The 15904-nt window shown below is 37.9% G+C and overlaps 2 protein-coding genes across 4 annotated transcripts; one reads left to right on the top strand and one right to left on the bottom strand.

Annotated features, from left to right (window-relative positions):
* The first annotated feature begins 844 nt into the window (after window positions 1-844).
* On the top strand, window positions 845-7494 carry bcas2 (BCAS2 pre-mRNA processing factor). The gene is made up of 7 exons (XM_042005140.1): window positions 845-1043; window positions 5974-6066; window positions 6183-6253; window positions 6701-6862; window positions 6944-6994; window positions 7084-7164; window positions 7266-7494. The coding sequence occupies exons 1-7, from the start codon at window positions 951-953 to the stop codon at window positions 7390-7392; spliced, it is 678 nt and encodes a 225-aa protein (XP_041861074.1). The 5' UTR covers window positions 845-950; the 3' UTR covers window positions 7393-7494.
* Window positions 7495-9595: 2101 nt separating this feature from the next.
* Window positions 9596-15610, bottom strand: otud3 (OTU deubiquitinase 3). Of its 3 annotated transcripts, none has more exons than XM_042004633.1 (8): window positions 15477-15610; window positions 13217-13516; window positions 11931-12079; window positions 11458-11570; window positions 11222-11344; window positions 10881-11013; window positions 10471-10658; window positions 9596-10264 (listed from the first exon to the last, which is right to left on the bottom strand). In XM_042004633.1, exons 2-8 carry the CDS (start codon window positions 13420-13422, stop codon window positions 10100-10102), a joined length of 1077 nt encoding a protein of 358 aa, XP_041860567.1. In that variant the 5' UTR covers window positions 13423-13516; window positions 15477-15610; the 3' UTR covers window positions 9596-10099. The 3 variants fall into 3 exon arrangements, with proteins under 3 accessions (XP_041860567.1, XP_041860568.1, XP_041860569.1); XM_042004634.1 differs by lacking the exon at window positions 15477-15610 and adding an exon at window positions 13828-13873; XM_042004635.1 differs by lacking the exons at window positions 13217-13516; window positions 15477-15610 and adding an exon at window positions 12350-13203.
* Window positions 15611-15904: the final 294 nt, after the last annotated feature.

The following is a 15904-nucleotide window of genomic DNA, read 5'->3' as shown; positions in this document are numbered from 1 at the left end:
AAAACCAGTGATGTGAAAAGTCTGTGGACTTCTCACATGAATAAAAAAGATTCTTAACCGTTTCATTATCAACTTTGCAGAAAGTGCAATGCTGAAAATATTATATAAAAGTCATTGGATGGATAAATTGCATTCAAAATTTTGAAATGATTTATTTGTTTATTTATTTATTGCTTTGGGTGGAATTGGAAAGGAGAGATAATGAATAAAAATGTGTTGTAATCCTTAAAAATGTTTCCTTACCATTGAGATGAGAAATATTGTTTAATGAGATTTGTCCTTAAGATTTTGTTGTTACATTTCTTGTTCTTAAATTGACATCCTTCAGCTGATAAAGATGGTTCCCTGACTATACAAGAAGAAAAAGTTAAAACCACTTTAGCCATCTGAATCATTGACAAAGAAGCAGCTTTCATTACTTTCTTAAATTTGCTTTCAGAACACACAACATCATAATTATCAATAAACTTGTTATATGTTAAAGTACTCCCATCACTGCCTAATAAATGTAAAGTTAGCAAAGCAAAAACATTTTACCACATCTCATGTTATGAAGGTAAAATGATTTTCCACTCCAGTAGATGTCGCAACAAGCAGTCACTCTTCAGCGTTAGAAAGTCTACTTTCAAGCCCGTCACTTAAAAACAAAGCACGCTTAAACACAAACAAACAAACAAACAAAATCTGTTGAATTATTTAAACAATATTAATCTATATAAGATAATATAGGAATCTGAAAATTACTTTGTGAAGCTTACGTCTAGCCCGTATGTTCAAACAAAAGAATAGTGACCCGTATAATACCGAACGGTAGATGGCAGCAAATCGCCATAGATGCGTTAAGTTCGTTCAAACCAACGAAGAAGAAAAGCATGCCTGTTAGCTGGCTAGTTTGTTTAGCAGGGAGAAACGTATATTAGCTCATTTGATCATATTTAGACAAATTAAATATGGCGGGGACTGCTTCAGTAGCCGGTGAAGTGTTTGTTGATGCTTTGCCATATTTTGACCAAGGTTATGATGCGACGGGTGTTAGAGAAGCGGTGAGTATATTTGAAAGCCATAAATTGATAAGTAAAGGTTGTTAGCTGACCATGCTACATGGAAATGGCAAACCGGATCATTTGAGTTGGGAGAGTTATCTGTTAAAAAGAATATGTTTATTATTATATTTAAAAATACCTTTACTAATACCCGAGAGGCTAACATATTTATCGAATCACATATCCAAACAGTGTTTCATTTTAGCGTATGTTTTGATATAGTTTGAGCCTAGCTATGTTTCAAATCTTGATTGTGTTCTTACTCTCAAAGGTAAGTTGCATTGGATAAAAGCGTCTGCTAAATTACTGTAGAATAGTAGAAAATCTGTTTAAATTAATGCTGGCTTGAAAATATGTGGTCTACCAAATCGTTCTAGATTTCCATAATAGAAAACTAAAGCAACCAAAGAAAATATTTCGTGTTGCAACAATGTAAAGTGAATAATTAGTGGTTGCAAAATTTACAAGGGTCCATTATATTGAAATTTGATCATTTTTGCAATATCTACGTGCAGTATTAATGTGCAAAACAGTTTGATATAAAATAAGACAAGACTTAGAGCAAATTCTGCTTTTGTGCATGTTCTACATCAACTGACACACATGCACAGGTAAACAAGTAAAATGCAGCCCTTGTCAATACAACTGGGTTTAGCACTGAATATTAAAGGCAGGGCCTGAAATTAATTTTTCATAATGGGGGAATATCCCCCTTACATGCTGTGTCATACTCATACCTCAGATTAATATGCAGCTTCAACTTGTGGTCTCTTTCTCCTTTCTTACTCGTAATCTCCTGTCTCATCTCCATGCTCTCTTAACCTGCTCACATATCAGTCATTAACGACTTGATATAAAAAAATATCTATTGCCGTAATTTGTTGACTCTTTGAGTTACATCAGTATAATAAGTTTTTTTGATGGTTCTTCCCTCCATGCTCTGTTCTGTCTTCTTTGTCTTCATTGCCTAATCTCTTTCCATTTAATAAGAGTTCCTGTAAAATCAAGCATGTCTTGGTGAGGGTCAAGCTCTGAAATGAGCATCAGACTGGTGAGATTTATGCTATTCAATGAATTTCATAATTGCTTTTTTTTTCTTTTTTTACAGTCTGTTGTGTTGAATTTCCTTAACAATTTTGTTTTAATCAGATTATCATCTGTGTATCTTAAAGGGGTAGTGCAACCTAAAATGTGTTTTTTGAGTTGTAAACAACATAGTATTACTTAATTGTGAATAAACCACCTATATTGTTGATAAAATTACTTTTTGATTATTATTATTTTTAAAAAAAAATGGGAATTTGTTGGTTAAACATGGCTCAAGACGCCCCTACAGGGTAAAACCTGGTTTTGTTTTTTGTGATGTGGAGCCACACTTGAGCCATACGTGGTGCTTCTCTTCGTCCCTAGAAAATGTTAAAAACCCCACAGCCCCTTCATCCAGTTGCAAATAGGCGGGTCCTCACCTTGCATGCATAGAAAACCACGCCCACCAACGCATATGAAGGAATGTGAACTTATATGGTGTAGATTTGCTAGTTCTAGACTTCTATTCTTTCACAGAATTTCTAGTTAAATATTCCTGCAATGGGACGGATTTGTGCTTTCGAGAGGTGTCAAAGTAACACCGGACTTTATTCTTTACCTGCTGATTCTCATCTGGCGATAGACAGCAGTTCAAATCGTAGCAGCAGCAACTTACAGCAGCACTTCCTGCACCTGTCACAACCTGCCACGAGTCGCCACAGCTTTCTAGAGCTGCTGGAGAGGCCAGCACCACAGCGCAATCAGCTCAGACTGATATGGTTCAGGACTGCTTTGTTCTTGTGTAGCTGAGGGGATTCGGGAGTGGAAAAGTCTTCCACCTGTGGCGTAGTGGCTTTGTGAATCTCGTTTTCCATCTTGTTAGTGGCAGCTGAGCTGCTGTATGTCAATCATTTCTGCCTGTGTATCCAGACCCGCCCACTCTCCGCCCCCTGATCACCCCACATCTCCTACCCAAGCAGCCTCTGCCTGTAAAATGTGAGGCCTATGCAGAAGTGCAAAAAAATTACAGTTCACCCCTCATCCGCTAGGGGCTGGCTCCAAAATAGTACAAATCCCCATAGACTCCAATGTTAAAAAGGCCAACTTTACAGCAGAAATAAACATGTTTAAAGCCTGGCACAAAAATCCATTTTAGGATTAATAGGTCAAGTTTACCTTCATGACAATGGTGAGGGGTGAATTTTTTTCTAACTCATCCGTTTGAATGTTATTTAATCTTGAAATTCTGCATTATTAGGGGCTTGTCCTTTTGATTGACAGGTGTCCAATATCCGCAGAAACAAGGGAGAGTGCAGCACAACCATGGTTTTTAGCCAACCAACAGCACGCCTTAGCTTTAGCCCGCCTTCCTCCGTTAGCTGGTTAGCTACCATTGCTTGGGGTTAGCTCGGTTAGCTCTTAGCTACCGGCAGCTCAGAATTTGATGATTGTTAGTCTTCAACCCCCACCTTAACAGCCCCCCTTTTAGCTCCACCTCTTTGCCCATTTTTGGATTTTCCAGGACTAATGACCCGTTTGATGCTACCAAGATGGCAACGGTGGGAACGCCCAACCAACTTCACTTTTGCTCTTCTGAAACCTACGGGTGACGTCACGAAGGCTCTGTCTGTCTTTTATGTACAGTCTATGCTCCCACCCCAACTCTTGCAGTTTCTGGCATTTTTTAAACTTGGCAGTGGGTGGAGTTACCCATAAACTAGAGGGTGTAGTTACACTTGTAGTAACTTGGTGTTACTTACAGTTGATTAATCCATTATTAAAGAAAACAGCTTTGTCAATAACTTTCACAAGTGTACCTGTAATTGCTTGTTGCATTTTGGCAGACTTTTTTCATTCATGTAACTACCATAGCTAGGTGTTTATAGAAGGATACTCCATCTTTTTGACGAATTTAACCAGATGAGAAAATTTTGCATTAGCCAGTTCGTTACCCCCACCTTGTATTCAGTGTCATTGGTCTGTCTGTCTGTAATTAACATAACTCAAAAAGTAGAGCTGTACTGATACTAGTATTAGGTATTGGTCTGATACCATGTGCATGTACTCGTACTCAGTATTCATAAAAGTGCTCCATTACTTTTAAACCAATGCCAATGTAAAAAAAAAAACTAGTGCTGTCTAACTTAACACGTTAGTGCAAAGAGATTAATCTGTGGAAACGCACAGTTTTTTAATGCCTTAATAACACATAAACCACTAAACCAGGTGAGATGTCCAAGGTCAACGCCCATATTAACAAACTCAACATTGTATCGCTACCAGCTGACCACAGAGCAGCCCTGCTCTCCGAGCTCAAGACGTTCTTCCAAAACTTAAGAACAAATTGGACGGAGTCCAAACAACCGTCTCTAGCCACCACAAGAGACTGTCATCACTAGAAGAAAATGCTGTTTACCAGCAAATGGAGGAGGTAGAAGCTTTATGCACTTAGCTTCAAACTGAACACAGGAAGCTAAAGGCTAAGATAACTAACCTGGAGGGGAAAAGCAGACGCTGCAACGTTCGGCTGATTGGGCTCCTTGAGGTAATTAAAGGCCCACAATCTACGCAGTTTTTTTCAAAACTTCTGCAAGAGGCCATGAGGAAATATTCTCTTCAGCACCTGAACTGGACTGGGCTCACCGCAGCACAACCTTCAAACCAAAGCTACAATTTGTTATCCTCTGCTTCCACCACTTTAAGTCTGAGTTCATTATAATGCAGGTACAGTGAAGTCACACAGTATGATGGCTATCAGAAGTGGTTACCTCTGTGATCCTGGCTATGTGAGGGTCCAGAGAGTCCAGACTATAAGAGGGGTGACTTACTAGCGCTACTAGCGCTGATTGTTTCTTCTCTTTTTTTCCATTTAGATGATTTAAGATTAGATTTATATTTTAACCAGCGGCCTGTGATCATCTTACCAGGGAAGTGTTTGGTTTGCCAGCAGGAGCGACGCTGTGACAGCAGAGGGAGCTGGAAGCTTAGAGAGAGAGAGAGGAGGAGAGAGCTGTAATCTGTAGCAGAAGTCTTTCTCTTCCTTTTCATTTTATGGCTCCGATGTAAACATTCTGTACATTATGACACACCGCTGTAATTGTATGTGGGAGTTTCCCGTATTATAAGAGCTTGGCTGCAAGCTGCAGAACTGCAAGTGAATTTCAGGCCCTGAAAGGGTATTATATAGACACTGGTGCCTTTAACAAAATATTGTTCATAATGGCTAAAAACGTTTAAAAAGTTCATGTGAATTGACAATCAGATCAAGCAGATGTACAGGAAATTACTTTAAGTGGTACCTACTTCATTTAGAGGAATGTCTTTCCGTACACCTGACTGGAAAGAAATCTCAAGGTATCTTCAGTGAAAACTCTGCCTCTCTAATTTTAGACTATTTTCAAAAGAATAAATCCTCCCTCATGTTCTGAATGTGTCTAGATTTCTGATACACTTGATAAACAAAAGTCACATGTAATCGTTTTCTTTTTGTTCCATGAGATACTGGAGTTTTCTGTGGCATTGCAGCAATTTTCTTTTTCCTTTTTCAATTCTTGTCGAAGGCCTGATCCTAAATGTTACTTTACACTGACACGATGGGGTATATGAAACAAAATGTTTAGTGAATGTAGTAAATAATCATGTGTATTTCTTTCTTTTTAGTCATGTTCATACAAAGATACTTTAAAAAAAACTGTCATGGAGAATTTCAACATGGCAAAGATTTTTCTTTTGTAGACTAAATCATGAGAAATGTTTAAACTTTTACTTCTTTCTCTTTACCTTTTACAATAATTAGATAAGTCACCCTAAATTCAGAGGCGTTTTAGTCAGCAGAATCTCAGGAGTACAGTTTTTTTTTTTTTTTCTTTCTTTTTACCAACTTAAAGTCTGTTTCATCCCGTAGGCTGCAGCGTTGGTTGAAGAGGAGACCAGAAGGTACCGACCTACCAAGAACTATCTGAGCTACCTACCCATGCCTGACTTCTCTACTTTTGAGGTGATAAACCCATTAGACATCTGAGTCCTTCTTTGTGGTTTCAGGAAGTGCTGCAGAAATAACAGCAATTTCTTTTTTTTTTTTTTTTTTTCTTGGGTCTTCATTCCACCTTTCAGACAGAAATTATGAAGAATGAATTTGAGCGGTTAGCAGCTCGACAGCCCATGGATCTCCTGAGCATGAAAAGGTAAGCCCTATTCACTTCAGGTTCAGACATCTTGCAACTTGTGCTGCTGCTTTATCTACCTCAGAGCAAGAATTACTTGCACTAATAACTGGCATCCTACTGATGAGGTCCTGCAATATTAAAATAATTTAGGTTACTTCATTTAGTTTAGTCTGGAGGCAACTGAGAAGCCATTAAACCTGCTGTTAATGTAATGCCTGTGTTAATCATTTTCTTGACTATACCTGAAGATATCTGTACACATGACCAACTACAAGTAAATACAAATATCTACATATTTAAATTAATAAATGCATAATTGTTTGTTATTATTTGTCGAAATGGCTGCAGATGTTACACCAGCTTTTAAGTAAGATCTAGAACTGTCGTCAGAAGTCTCTTACCGTTTTGCTCCATCTTTCCAAATGTTAATAACATCTTTAAACACATATTTTCTTCCCTGTGAAGATATGAGCTGCCAGCACCCTCATCAGGACAGAAGAACGACATTACAGCATGGCAGGAGTGTGTGAACAACTCGATGGCCCAGCTGGAGCACCAGGCAGTGCGCATTGAGAACCTGGAGCTCATGTCGCAATATGGAACTAATGCATGGAAAGTCTACAACGAGTATGTGGCAGCAGCCTTTACTCTAAAACAGTAACACCGTGTATAGTTGGACTTCTAACTCTTTATTTTGTCCTCCTCCAGTAACTTAGCCTGCATGATTGAGATGGCTCAAAAGGAACTTCACAAATTCAGGTGAAAAATGGCTCATATATGAATTCACTTTCTACAATTTTTCTTTTACCTCTTTTTTTTCATTTATAAATGTATATTTTGCTAAACAGGAAGCAAATTCAGGATTTGAACTGGCAACGTAAAAATGATCAGTTGGCAGCCGGAGCCAAACTTCGAGAGCTGGAGTCTAAGTATGTCATTGGAAGAGCTTACGTGCTCGCATGTTTTACTGTGTGCAGGTAATATACAGGTTAGATTTATCTGCTTAATGTCTGTATTTGCCTCTTGACAGCTGGGTGTCATTGGTCAGTAAGAACTATGAGATCGAGCGGGCCATCGTCCAGCTGGAAAATGAAGTTGCTCAGTTAAGACAGCAGCAAGGAGATGAAAACAAGGAGAACATCCGACAAGACTTCTAGGGCAGCAGTACGTTTTGGCTTCATGACAGGACAGGCTGTTTTTTTAAATTGTTTTGTTTAGTTGGTTTTGTTTTTTTTTTTTATAAAGTGTACATAATTTGTGGGCATGCATTATTTTTTATGCAGATTTAATAAAATGAACTTGTCTTTGTGATTTTGTTTTTTGTTGTTTTTGTCTCTAAATTGATGCCCTTCTTCCAGTCTGATGGTCATTAGCCCTAAAGCTAGCGGATGGACAGTATTGTGAAGTTAAGGATAGAGCTAACCTCTTCTGAAATCACATTTCACCAGATGAGCTGAGGGTCCATCTACCTAACAGGTTCAGTTTGAAATCATGACCATATTCCGTCACTCATCTTCCTTTTTTCCACCTCTTCCATATACACTTTTTTTTTTTTTTTTTTTTTAAATCTATATCCTCTTTCAGTTACAAGGTTTCATGTTTCAGGACATAAAATTTATCTGGTCCATGCCATACAGAAAAATCAGCAACACATATTAGTGTTGATATTTATTTTAAATGACAAAGTTCCTTCCATCCATCCATCAGTTGTCTGTACCCACTTATTCTAATGCAGGGTTGCAGGGGATTTGGACCCCATCCCAGCAGCTACTAAGCAAGTGACAGGAAACACCCTGGATAGGTTGATAGTCCAACGTTGGAAAATTACAAAGTTTAAATGATGCAGAAATAGTGTGTGAATAAGTATGCACAGTCTCACTGCTTCCATGTGAATTTGGGTTAAATGAAAGCCGAGTGGTGTCAGCCAGTCATGTGCTTTTTTAACTGATCAGAAGTAAGCATAAACACTAGTACAAAGTTTTGACAGTTTGCTGCTCCGAAGCGTTCAGGTTGTCCGTTATCACAATGCATAAGAGGAGAGGCATAAGCAACGATTCTACTGATGCATTGTTGCTGCCCATCAGTCTGGGAAAGATTAGACTGTTCCCTAACAGTCTGGAGTCCATTATTCTACAGTGAGAAAGATTATTCATTTAAAAAGGAAAATAACTTTATATAAACAGCTGTCAGTCTTCCCAGAAGTTGAAATCCCAGCAAGTTTAGACGTTGCCATGCTCAGTTAAAAAAATAGTTTATATCTTAGCAAACGTTGGTTATAGTTCATGATAATAAAATGACAAAAAGACTGAACATGTATGATTTATTTTATTTGGAAGGGTTACCAGGGTTACCATTCTCAATAAAATAAATATAAAAGAAGCAAAATTTCAAACGAATGGCTGAAAAAGAAATTAAGGTGCTGCAAAGATCCAAAGTCCAGATCTTAACCTATTTTAAATGTCTGGTAGGATCTGAAGACGGCCGTGAATAAATGAACACCCGTGAACCCTGATAAACTGAGGAGACTAATTCACAATGTGAGACTGACATTTTAAAGAAAATTATAACTTCAAGTTATTAAAGACAGTTTTACAAATGACAGAATCACAGGGTTTTCTTAGTTTTCCGCATACAGCCTCTACATTATGCCTCAGTTAAATAGATGACACAGCATGAGAAGTCGTGCGGTTATACAACTGAGGTTGTATTTTCCTCATTTTAAAACCTGGAAATAGTTAACTGAAAGCAACAAGCAGCACATTGTAAAGTGTTGGAATTTGGCCATTAAATTGATGGAGCTCAGCTATAAACATGACAGCTGATAATACTTCAAATGCAGATGATGCTGCACGGAGGCTACAAATGATAAAACTTGGATGCATAAAATGCATAGTTTATCTAAAATCATCAAAATTTCTAGATGGGAATTAAATATCAGCTTCATCAGTTCAGTACTTGAGCAAATGTTATGGATGCTCACAATCTCCCCCTCAGTCCCTAAATGACATTTTGAATAATTTTTTTTCTAAATTATGTCATGAATTTGACCTTTGGGGGGTATATAATGCCATCTCTTCATGCCATCCCTATAATTTAAATTTTTATTCATTTCAAATGATATAACTAGAGTATGAATTCTTACATTAAGGCCAACCAGTATTTTATGAGGTCAGAGCTGAACTTTAGCTGAAAAGTTCTCATGAGTTCATCTCAGAGTCAAAATGAATGCTAGTGCCTAATTTGAAGGAGGCATTTTAAGGTGAGAAAAAGTCAGGAAACTTTATTAGGCTAATGTGTCCATTTGAAAAGCACAAGTAAAATATTGAGTCAGATGTAATTTGGCATTCGCTTCACACAGAAAATCGTAAATCATTTATTATAATGTATTGCCACATTCCTTACACAGTGAGCATTACAATCATTTTCTTTCCTCTTTGTTCACATACAGAATGACATGAATGTCAGAAAAAAACAAATTAAATCTGTGCCAAAGCGAAAAACCTGGTTGCACAAGATTATCTGCATGGCTGTTATGGAAAACCAGACGTCCAACATAGAAAGGTGCTAAGGTGGTGTTGTAGGTGGACCAGGTCTGAGGAGTTTCTATATACACAAACCAGGAACTATATCAAAATCCAACAAAAACACTCAGTCAATGTCTGTCACTCTGTCTCTTACAACTTTCACACATCTCACTCACACAAGTTTGCAGGCACCGTTATACTCTTTGCAAAGAAACTATAGGGCTCTCTTTAGGAAAAGTTATGCACTGTGATAGAACCACTGAATTTGATTATGTGCAAAACTTTGTGGACCACCACCTGTAGCAAGAGTAGCAGTGTGGAATTTAGGCCATGCTCCAGTCTATATACTGAGGGTGTTGAGAGCTGGTACTAAAGTCACAGCTTCTGGCAGGTTCTGGTTCTGGTCCTGGGTTCCTTTACTCTGTAGAAACTTCTGCCGGTGCCTCTCCTCCTGACGCTTCTTTTTCTCTTGTCGCTGCTGCTCTTTTCTCTGCTTGTTAGACAGCTGGGAACAACAGAAACAAATATATGTTTTAAATTAATTTCACAAAATATTTGTTTCCCAAAATTGTAATCGCTATCCATTAAAAAATAAGAAAAAAGTAATAATACTTCAAATGCCAAGGACAATGTGAATGAATGCTGCGACTGTAATTGTATATAATTGATGTAGCTGAGCATGAATCCCAAATATTTCTCCTTTGACTCAACCTTTAGTTTCTGTGTGTTGCTGCCCTCTGCTGGCTGCTTCTGCTCACTGCAGTCTGTGGCAGCAGCTCTGCAGGCGGAGCAGGATTCCGAGGTACACTGGCCCTGGCAGGGCTGGCCAAGTAAAGAGCCAACGAGCCATTCAGCATTTATTGTTGCTGCACTCAGCTGGAGCAGGTTTTCCTCATCACCTGAGACAGGAAACACACACAGTAAGCACATGAACTGAATCAGTCAACTTGATCTGTTCTTCATATCACGCCAGCAGACTCACAGTGTTGACATGTTTATGAGCTCAAAATAAAATTTAGCTTAAGAGACGAGCTTAAAGGCATGAGGGTTATCAAGTCTCTGAGTTAACTCCTAACAGTCTGATTCTTCCAAGAGATGACGAGTCGAGTGTTTCTTCTGACCGTGGATTCCTCGATTCTTGATGGAGCTCAGAATCACGTTTTCCTCTTCAGACGATGTCGGAGAGTGCTTTTTCTGTCTGTCCCTCTGACCATCTCCGAACTCACGCTGATGGCCATGGGAATTCTGCAAATTCTGGGAACAGCAATGAAAAGGAAACAACAGAAACATGTCAGTCGACAACGCCTCAGAGGGTGTACAAGCGCAATGTTTCAGCCAGTATAAGTCAGACATAGCATGATGATTGATAGCAAAAAATTATTAAGTCCTCATGTACTTCTAGATGTGATGGTTAATTTCACTGAAACATTAGTGAAATAAATAGTCTTTGTATTTTATGTACCTCTATGCGGAGTTGAGCAGGACTCTCAGAGTTATCCCCAACCCGCCTCACACTGTCATAATGATCTCCATAGCGATAGGCAATATGCAATTCTCTGCATACCTGCTTTTCTGCACCATTTATCTGCAAAGAAAACAACAAATACACTGTGGTGTAGTACAGGTATGTAGATATCACAAGGTAAAGAGCACATTTTATCATGTGATTTCATTTGAAAGCTAAGCCTCCTCGCCTACCTCCCACAGCGGTGTGTTCAGCTGATGGATGACCACTTTCACCTGTTGACTACGAGCAAAAGCTACAATAGCGTCATTGCCAGCAAACGTACCAGGCTGAGAGAGGTTGGACACTGGGGAAATAAGAAGAGAAGAAACTGGTGATAAGCCTTCTCTTATGAACTTTCTATGGTAAACTCACAAAACATTCAACATTTTTATTGTCACAGACCATTAATACAATTATAATGTGGTTACAGAAATATTTATAATTGAATAAAAATGTAAGTGTAACAAACTAAAGCATGACTGGTCAAGTTTCAGCTGCTACACTGTGGTCACTACATTGTTGCTTGTGTCCCACTGACATTTTTGAACGGTAACATCATAAATAGTAATCTGTGAGTGAGACATTAATATCTGTTGTAATCACAGTCTTATTTAATTTAATTTCATTTGAGGGTATAGTCTTTTCCACTGGATATCTTTCTTACAGTGCTGTGCAAAGGGAACATCATCCTCAACAAACGGTTCAAAGTCTTGTCGATGGGACATCATGTATTGGACAGTCTCCTGCCGAAGGCGCAGGTGACCACGAGAGTGACCCTCCAACTGGTCACCGAGAGCTCTGAACAAGCAGTTCCTGTAGGAAACAAAGACCGAGAATAGAATAGCACATAGAAGCCAGCAGAAAAGTTAAGAGTCTCAGAGTCTCTGTGGTTTTGTCGAATATAAGGTTTCTTTGAGTAAAGTTAAAATCAAAGGCTTACACTCTACTTGTACTTTTAGTACTGACTGGTACTGACTGGAAAATGTCAACTATTTGACAAACACCAATGCATTTTTCAAAACACAAGCTTCCCAAACCCTTTGACCAATGGTAAACAAAGAACTTAAGTAGAAAAGGAGTTACATTTCTGTCGATAGCAGTTGAAAAGATTCTGTCATAGTTTAACAGTTCATCCTTACTGGCCGTGGGCTTGACAGACAAAGACGAAGGTTGAAAATGTACTTGAAGCTAAGTTTCTGTGCACACATTTTAAGTGAATGATGATGATTAGAATATCAGAAGAAAGGCAAATGTTGATTTGTGAGATATATAATATGGCAACTGAATTCTTGTAGTTACCTTGTAAAGGCCATTCTGTACACATCATCAGCACTAAATACTCAACCTGACTGAAAGCAGGTAGGAACAAACCATTACCAACAAATAGAAATCTGAGGACTGTACTGGACTAATGCTCATCTACAACCTTTAAAAAGGAACAGAAAAAAATGATACCAAGACAATCTCTAAATGCTGTTTTCTATGGCCAGTTAGAAAAGTATTCTGTAGCCTCTAGTATATGTCTCTAGAGAGACACAATCATTTGCTGACAATTGTCTCATTTCTGGATATTTAGCTGTGTTTCAAATGTTTTGGGACTGTAACTGTTGGTCAAAAGGTGCAGAGACACCATCCAGTAACAGGATATGAGAGACTATCAATATAACTGGTTTTAAGATCAAATAAAGTACCACAAGAAGTCAGATTTCCTACACTGACTCTGTTCATGTATGATTATGTACTACACCCACAAGTTTTTTTTTTTTTGGTTATATCAATTTTCAGGTGGAAAATAAGATCATTCTGGTTCAAAGACAGAATACAGATTCACCCAGTAGCAGAAGAGAGAAAGCTGTGATGTCTTTTTACGAAATAATATGTATATAAGGACATGGGTGACAACATCAAGTATTCTTACTATCAACAGAAGTCCAGTTTTCTGGTTCTTACCCATCTCCAGGAACCTCTCTCAGCTTGAGCCCCAGTGCCTGGAGCTGGTTAGAGAAGCTGACAAACTCTGCGCCTTCATCACCATCCTGAGGCCGGTTCTTGCGGTCTTTTACAATAGCCCGACGTGCTGCCCGCTCATCCCTCTTGCGTTCCATTTCACTCTTTTTATTGCTCCGCACAGGTTTTCCTGTCTGTTTCCTGGACATGTTGGCTGCAATTGTTTTTTTGAGCCCACAACACCAAAGAATGTCTTCTGGTATTAAGCTGGCACTTCATTAAAAACTGCCACTCATGAGCATCCTATTAAAAAGATACAAAAGGATATTTTCTTTTGGTTTTCTTCCCCAAGAACATCATAATATGCATCAGATGACAATAAAACAAGTCCATTATGAAACTGTCATTTATATACCAACATCCCTACTATACTGTGGTGACTAAAGTATAGTATAGTTTCACTAAGGTCTAACTGTATGTAAAAGGACATAAGGCAACTCTGCCAGTTTACTAAAGTTATCCAGCTTCTTTCCTAACCTTATTTACTTTTAATTATCATTTAGTTAAACTTGGTCTGTTGGATATGTATGTATATATCCATCTATTTTCCATACCGCTTATTCCAATGCAGGGTTGTGGGGGGGCTGGAGCCTATCCCAGTAGGTATTAGGCAAGAGGCAGGGTACACCCCAGACAGGTTGACAGTCTATCGCAGGGCCAACACAAAGAGATAAACAACCAATGCATGCTCATATTCACTCCTTAGGAGTATTCAGAGCGACCAATTAACCTATCTAACCAACTAACCTATAACATGCATGTCTTTGCAATGTACGAGGAAGCCAAGGTACTTAGAGAGAACCCACGCTTACACAGGGAGAGAATGCAAACTCCACACAGAGAAGCCCCTGATCCCCAACAAAATGAACAAATGTTGGCTGGATATTTCTTAACCTCATACCACTCACGTTTTGTTTTGGGTTTTTTTTCCCCAAGTTTTGTACAGATTTTTAATTTCCCTGGCTATTTGGAATCAGTAGGACCTGATAAGTAAACCTAAGTTCTCTCTTTGGAAATTTTTGATGAAAAAACAAAAGAACATGTTCTCATGTGGAGACTGTGGAGGTTAAAACCTTTTCATAGTAAGAGTTAGAAGATTCTGAATACAACAATTCTCCCATTGTTGTGTGGTCATATCTGAAATTACCCATAAAACAAAAAGACAAATCTAGTGGGTTGCACACAAAGTGACCCAAAATAACTCCATAACCTAGTTGAAGAATAAAATTGTAGCATCCTAACTGTATAAATGGTTTTAATTGTTTGTGTGATGAAATTGAGCACTTATGCCCAAGTTGATATTGTTCAATGATATCGTGACTTACAAAAAATAAATAAATAAATAAAATATATGCACTGCCTCTAGCACTACACAAGAGCGCCTGGGCCTAACTGGACTCACAGCCGTCTGACTACCACTTAATTATGATGTCCCATCTTGTTCACATTCTTGCTTGTGTTGTTCTTACTCTCAAATGTAAGTTGCTTTGGATAAAAGTGTCTGCTAAATGAGAAGTAGACTAGACTAGACTAGAATAGAATAGAATAGAATAGAATAGGATAATTTTATAAATTGCATCTAAATCCATCATGTAACTAAGCCTTTCAACACTGAGAAAATATTTCATAAAAGTGTTTTCAAGATATCTCCCTTTATCAGACTAACGACTGCATTTAACATACAAAAGAAGTAGATCCTTAGTTTCTTTCTCATTGTACAGAAGACGTTTCAGAGATTAAATGTTAATATGAATCATACTGGACGAGTAGCTGTTTATGCAATATAAATGTTAGTGCTAAAGCTATATGACTGTTGAATTTGTTGACACACACACACACACACATATGTATATATATATATATATATATATATATATATATGAGGGTGTGTGTGTGTATCCTCTAGGACCATTTCCTTCTAGGGTTAAAATAGTACATACATTTTTTCATATATTAAACCGGTCAATAACGCAAATGTTACTTAGTAAATACAAACTAATTAGTGCCAGGTAAGGACGTTACTTGTTAATTACTTGAATATGAGTATTATCAGCGTCATGTTAGCTGTTTGCTAACATAACGTTAGAGATCTAGCTAGCGCCTAGCTACAAACACGATTGGATATTACATAACAAATCGTATCTTCCCACTTCTAACACACATAATTAAGAGAATCAACATATTTTAACCCAATTATATTTACCTTAATTAATCTGCAGTTCAAGGTATATGTCTAAGTTTCTTTCTTTTTATGTTTTGGGTCGAAACAAAAAAGAAGAAATGTAGTGATTGCCCGATTTTGTTTACAACTGACGTTCCGCATGCGTATATCCGTAGACGTCAAAACGTACGGAAGAGGGAATGGGCCAAACTGAGTACGAGGTTAAAAATTGCTTTCCACTGTTGATGGAAACAGATTCGTTCAATGAAGAATAACAGTGAATAAACAAAAGAAAAATTATATGTAATGAAACAAACAAAATCAAACTCGTATTTAGCTTATGCTGTTTTCAAGTTGGTATCTATCTATCTATCTATCTATCTATCTATCTATCTATCTATCTATCTATCTATCTATCTATCTATCTATCTATCTATCTATCTATCCATCCATCCATCCATCCATCCATC

The sequence above is a fragment of the Melanotaenia boesemani genome, chromosome 13 (assembly GCF_017639745.1).
Source record: "Melanotaenia boesemani isolate fMelBoe1 chromosome 13, fMelBoe1.pri, whole genome shotgun sequence".
NCBI lineage: Eukaryota > Metazoa > Chordata > Actinopteri > Atheriniformes > Melanotaeniidae > Melanotaenia > Melanotaenia boesemani.
Note: the sequence above shows the minus strand (reverse complement) of the source record. Positions and strands in the feature narration are given on the sequence as shown.

Coding starts and splice junctions, on each gene's coding strand:
- bcas2 (XM_042005140.1), top strand. CDS start 951: ATGGCGGGGACTGCTTCAGTAGCCGGTGAAGTGTTTGTTGATGCTTTG. Junction 1,044..5,973: donor CGACGGGTGTTAGAGAAGCG/GTGAGTATATTT, acceptor TTCATCCCGTAG/GCTGCAGCGTTGGTTGAAGA. Junction 7,165..7,265: donor CTTCGAGAGCTGGAGTCTAA/GTATGTCATTGG, acceptor GCCTCTTGACAG/CTGGGTGTCATTGGTCAGTA.
- otud3 (XM_042004633.1), bottom strand. CDS start 13,422: ATGTCCAGGAAACAGACAGGAAAACCTGTGCGGAGCAATAAAAAGAGT. Junction 11,345..11,457: donor TGAACACACCGCTGTGGGAG/GTAGGCGAGGAG, acceptor TTTTCTTTGCAG/ATAAATGGTGCAGAAAAGCA. Junction 10,265..10,470: donor GCAACACACAGAAACTAAAG/GTTGAGTCAAAG, acceptor TGTTGTTCCCAG/CTGTCTAACAAGCAGAGAAA.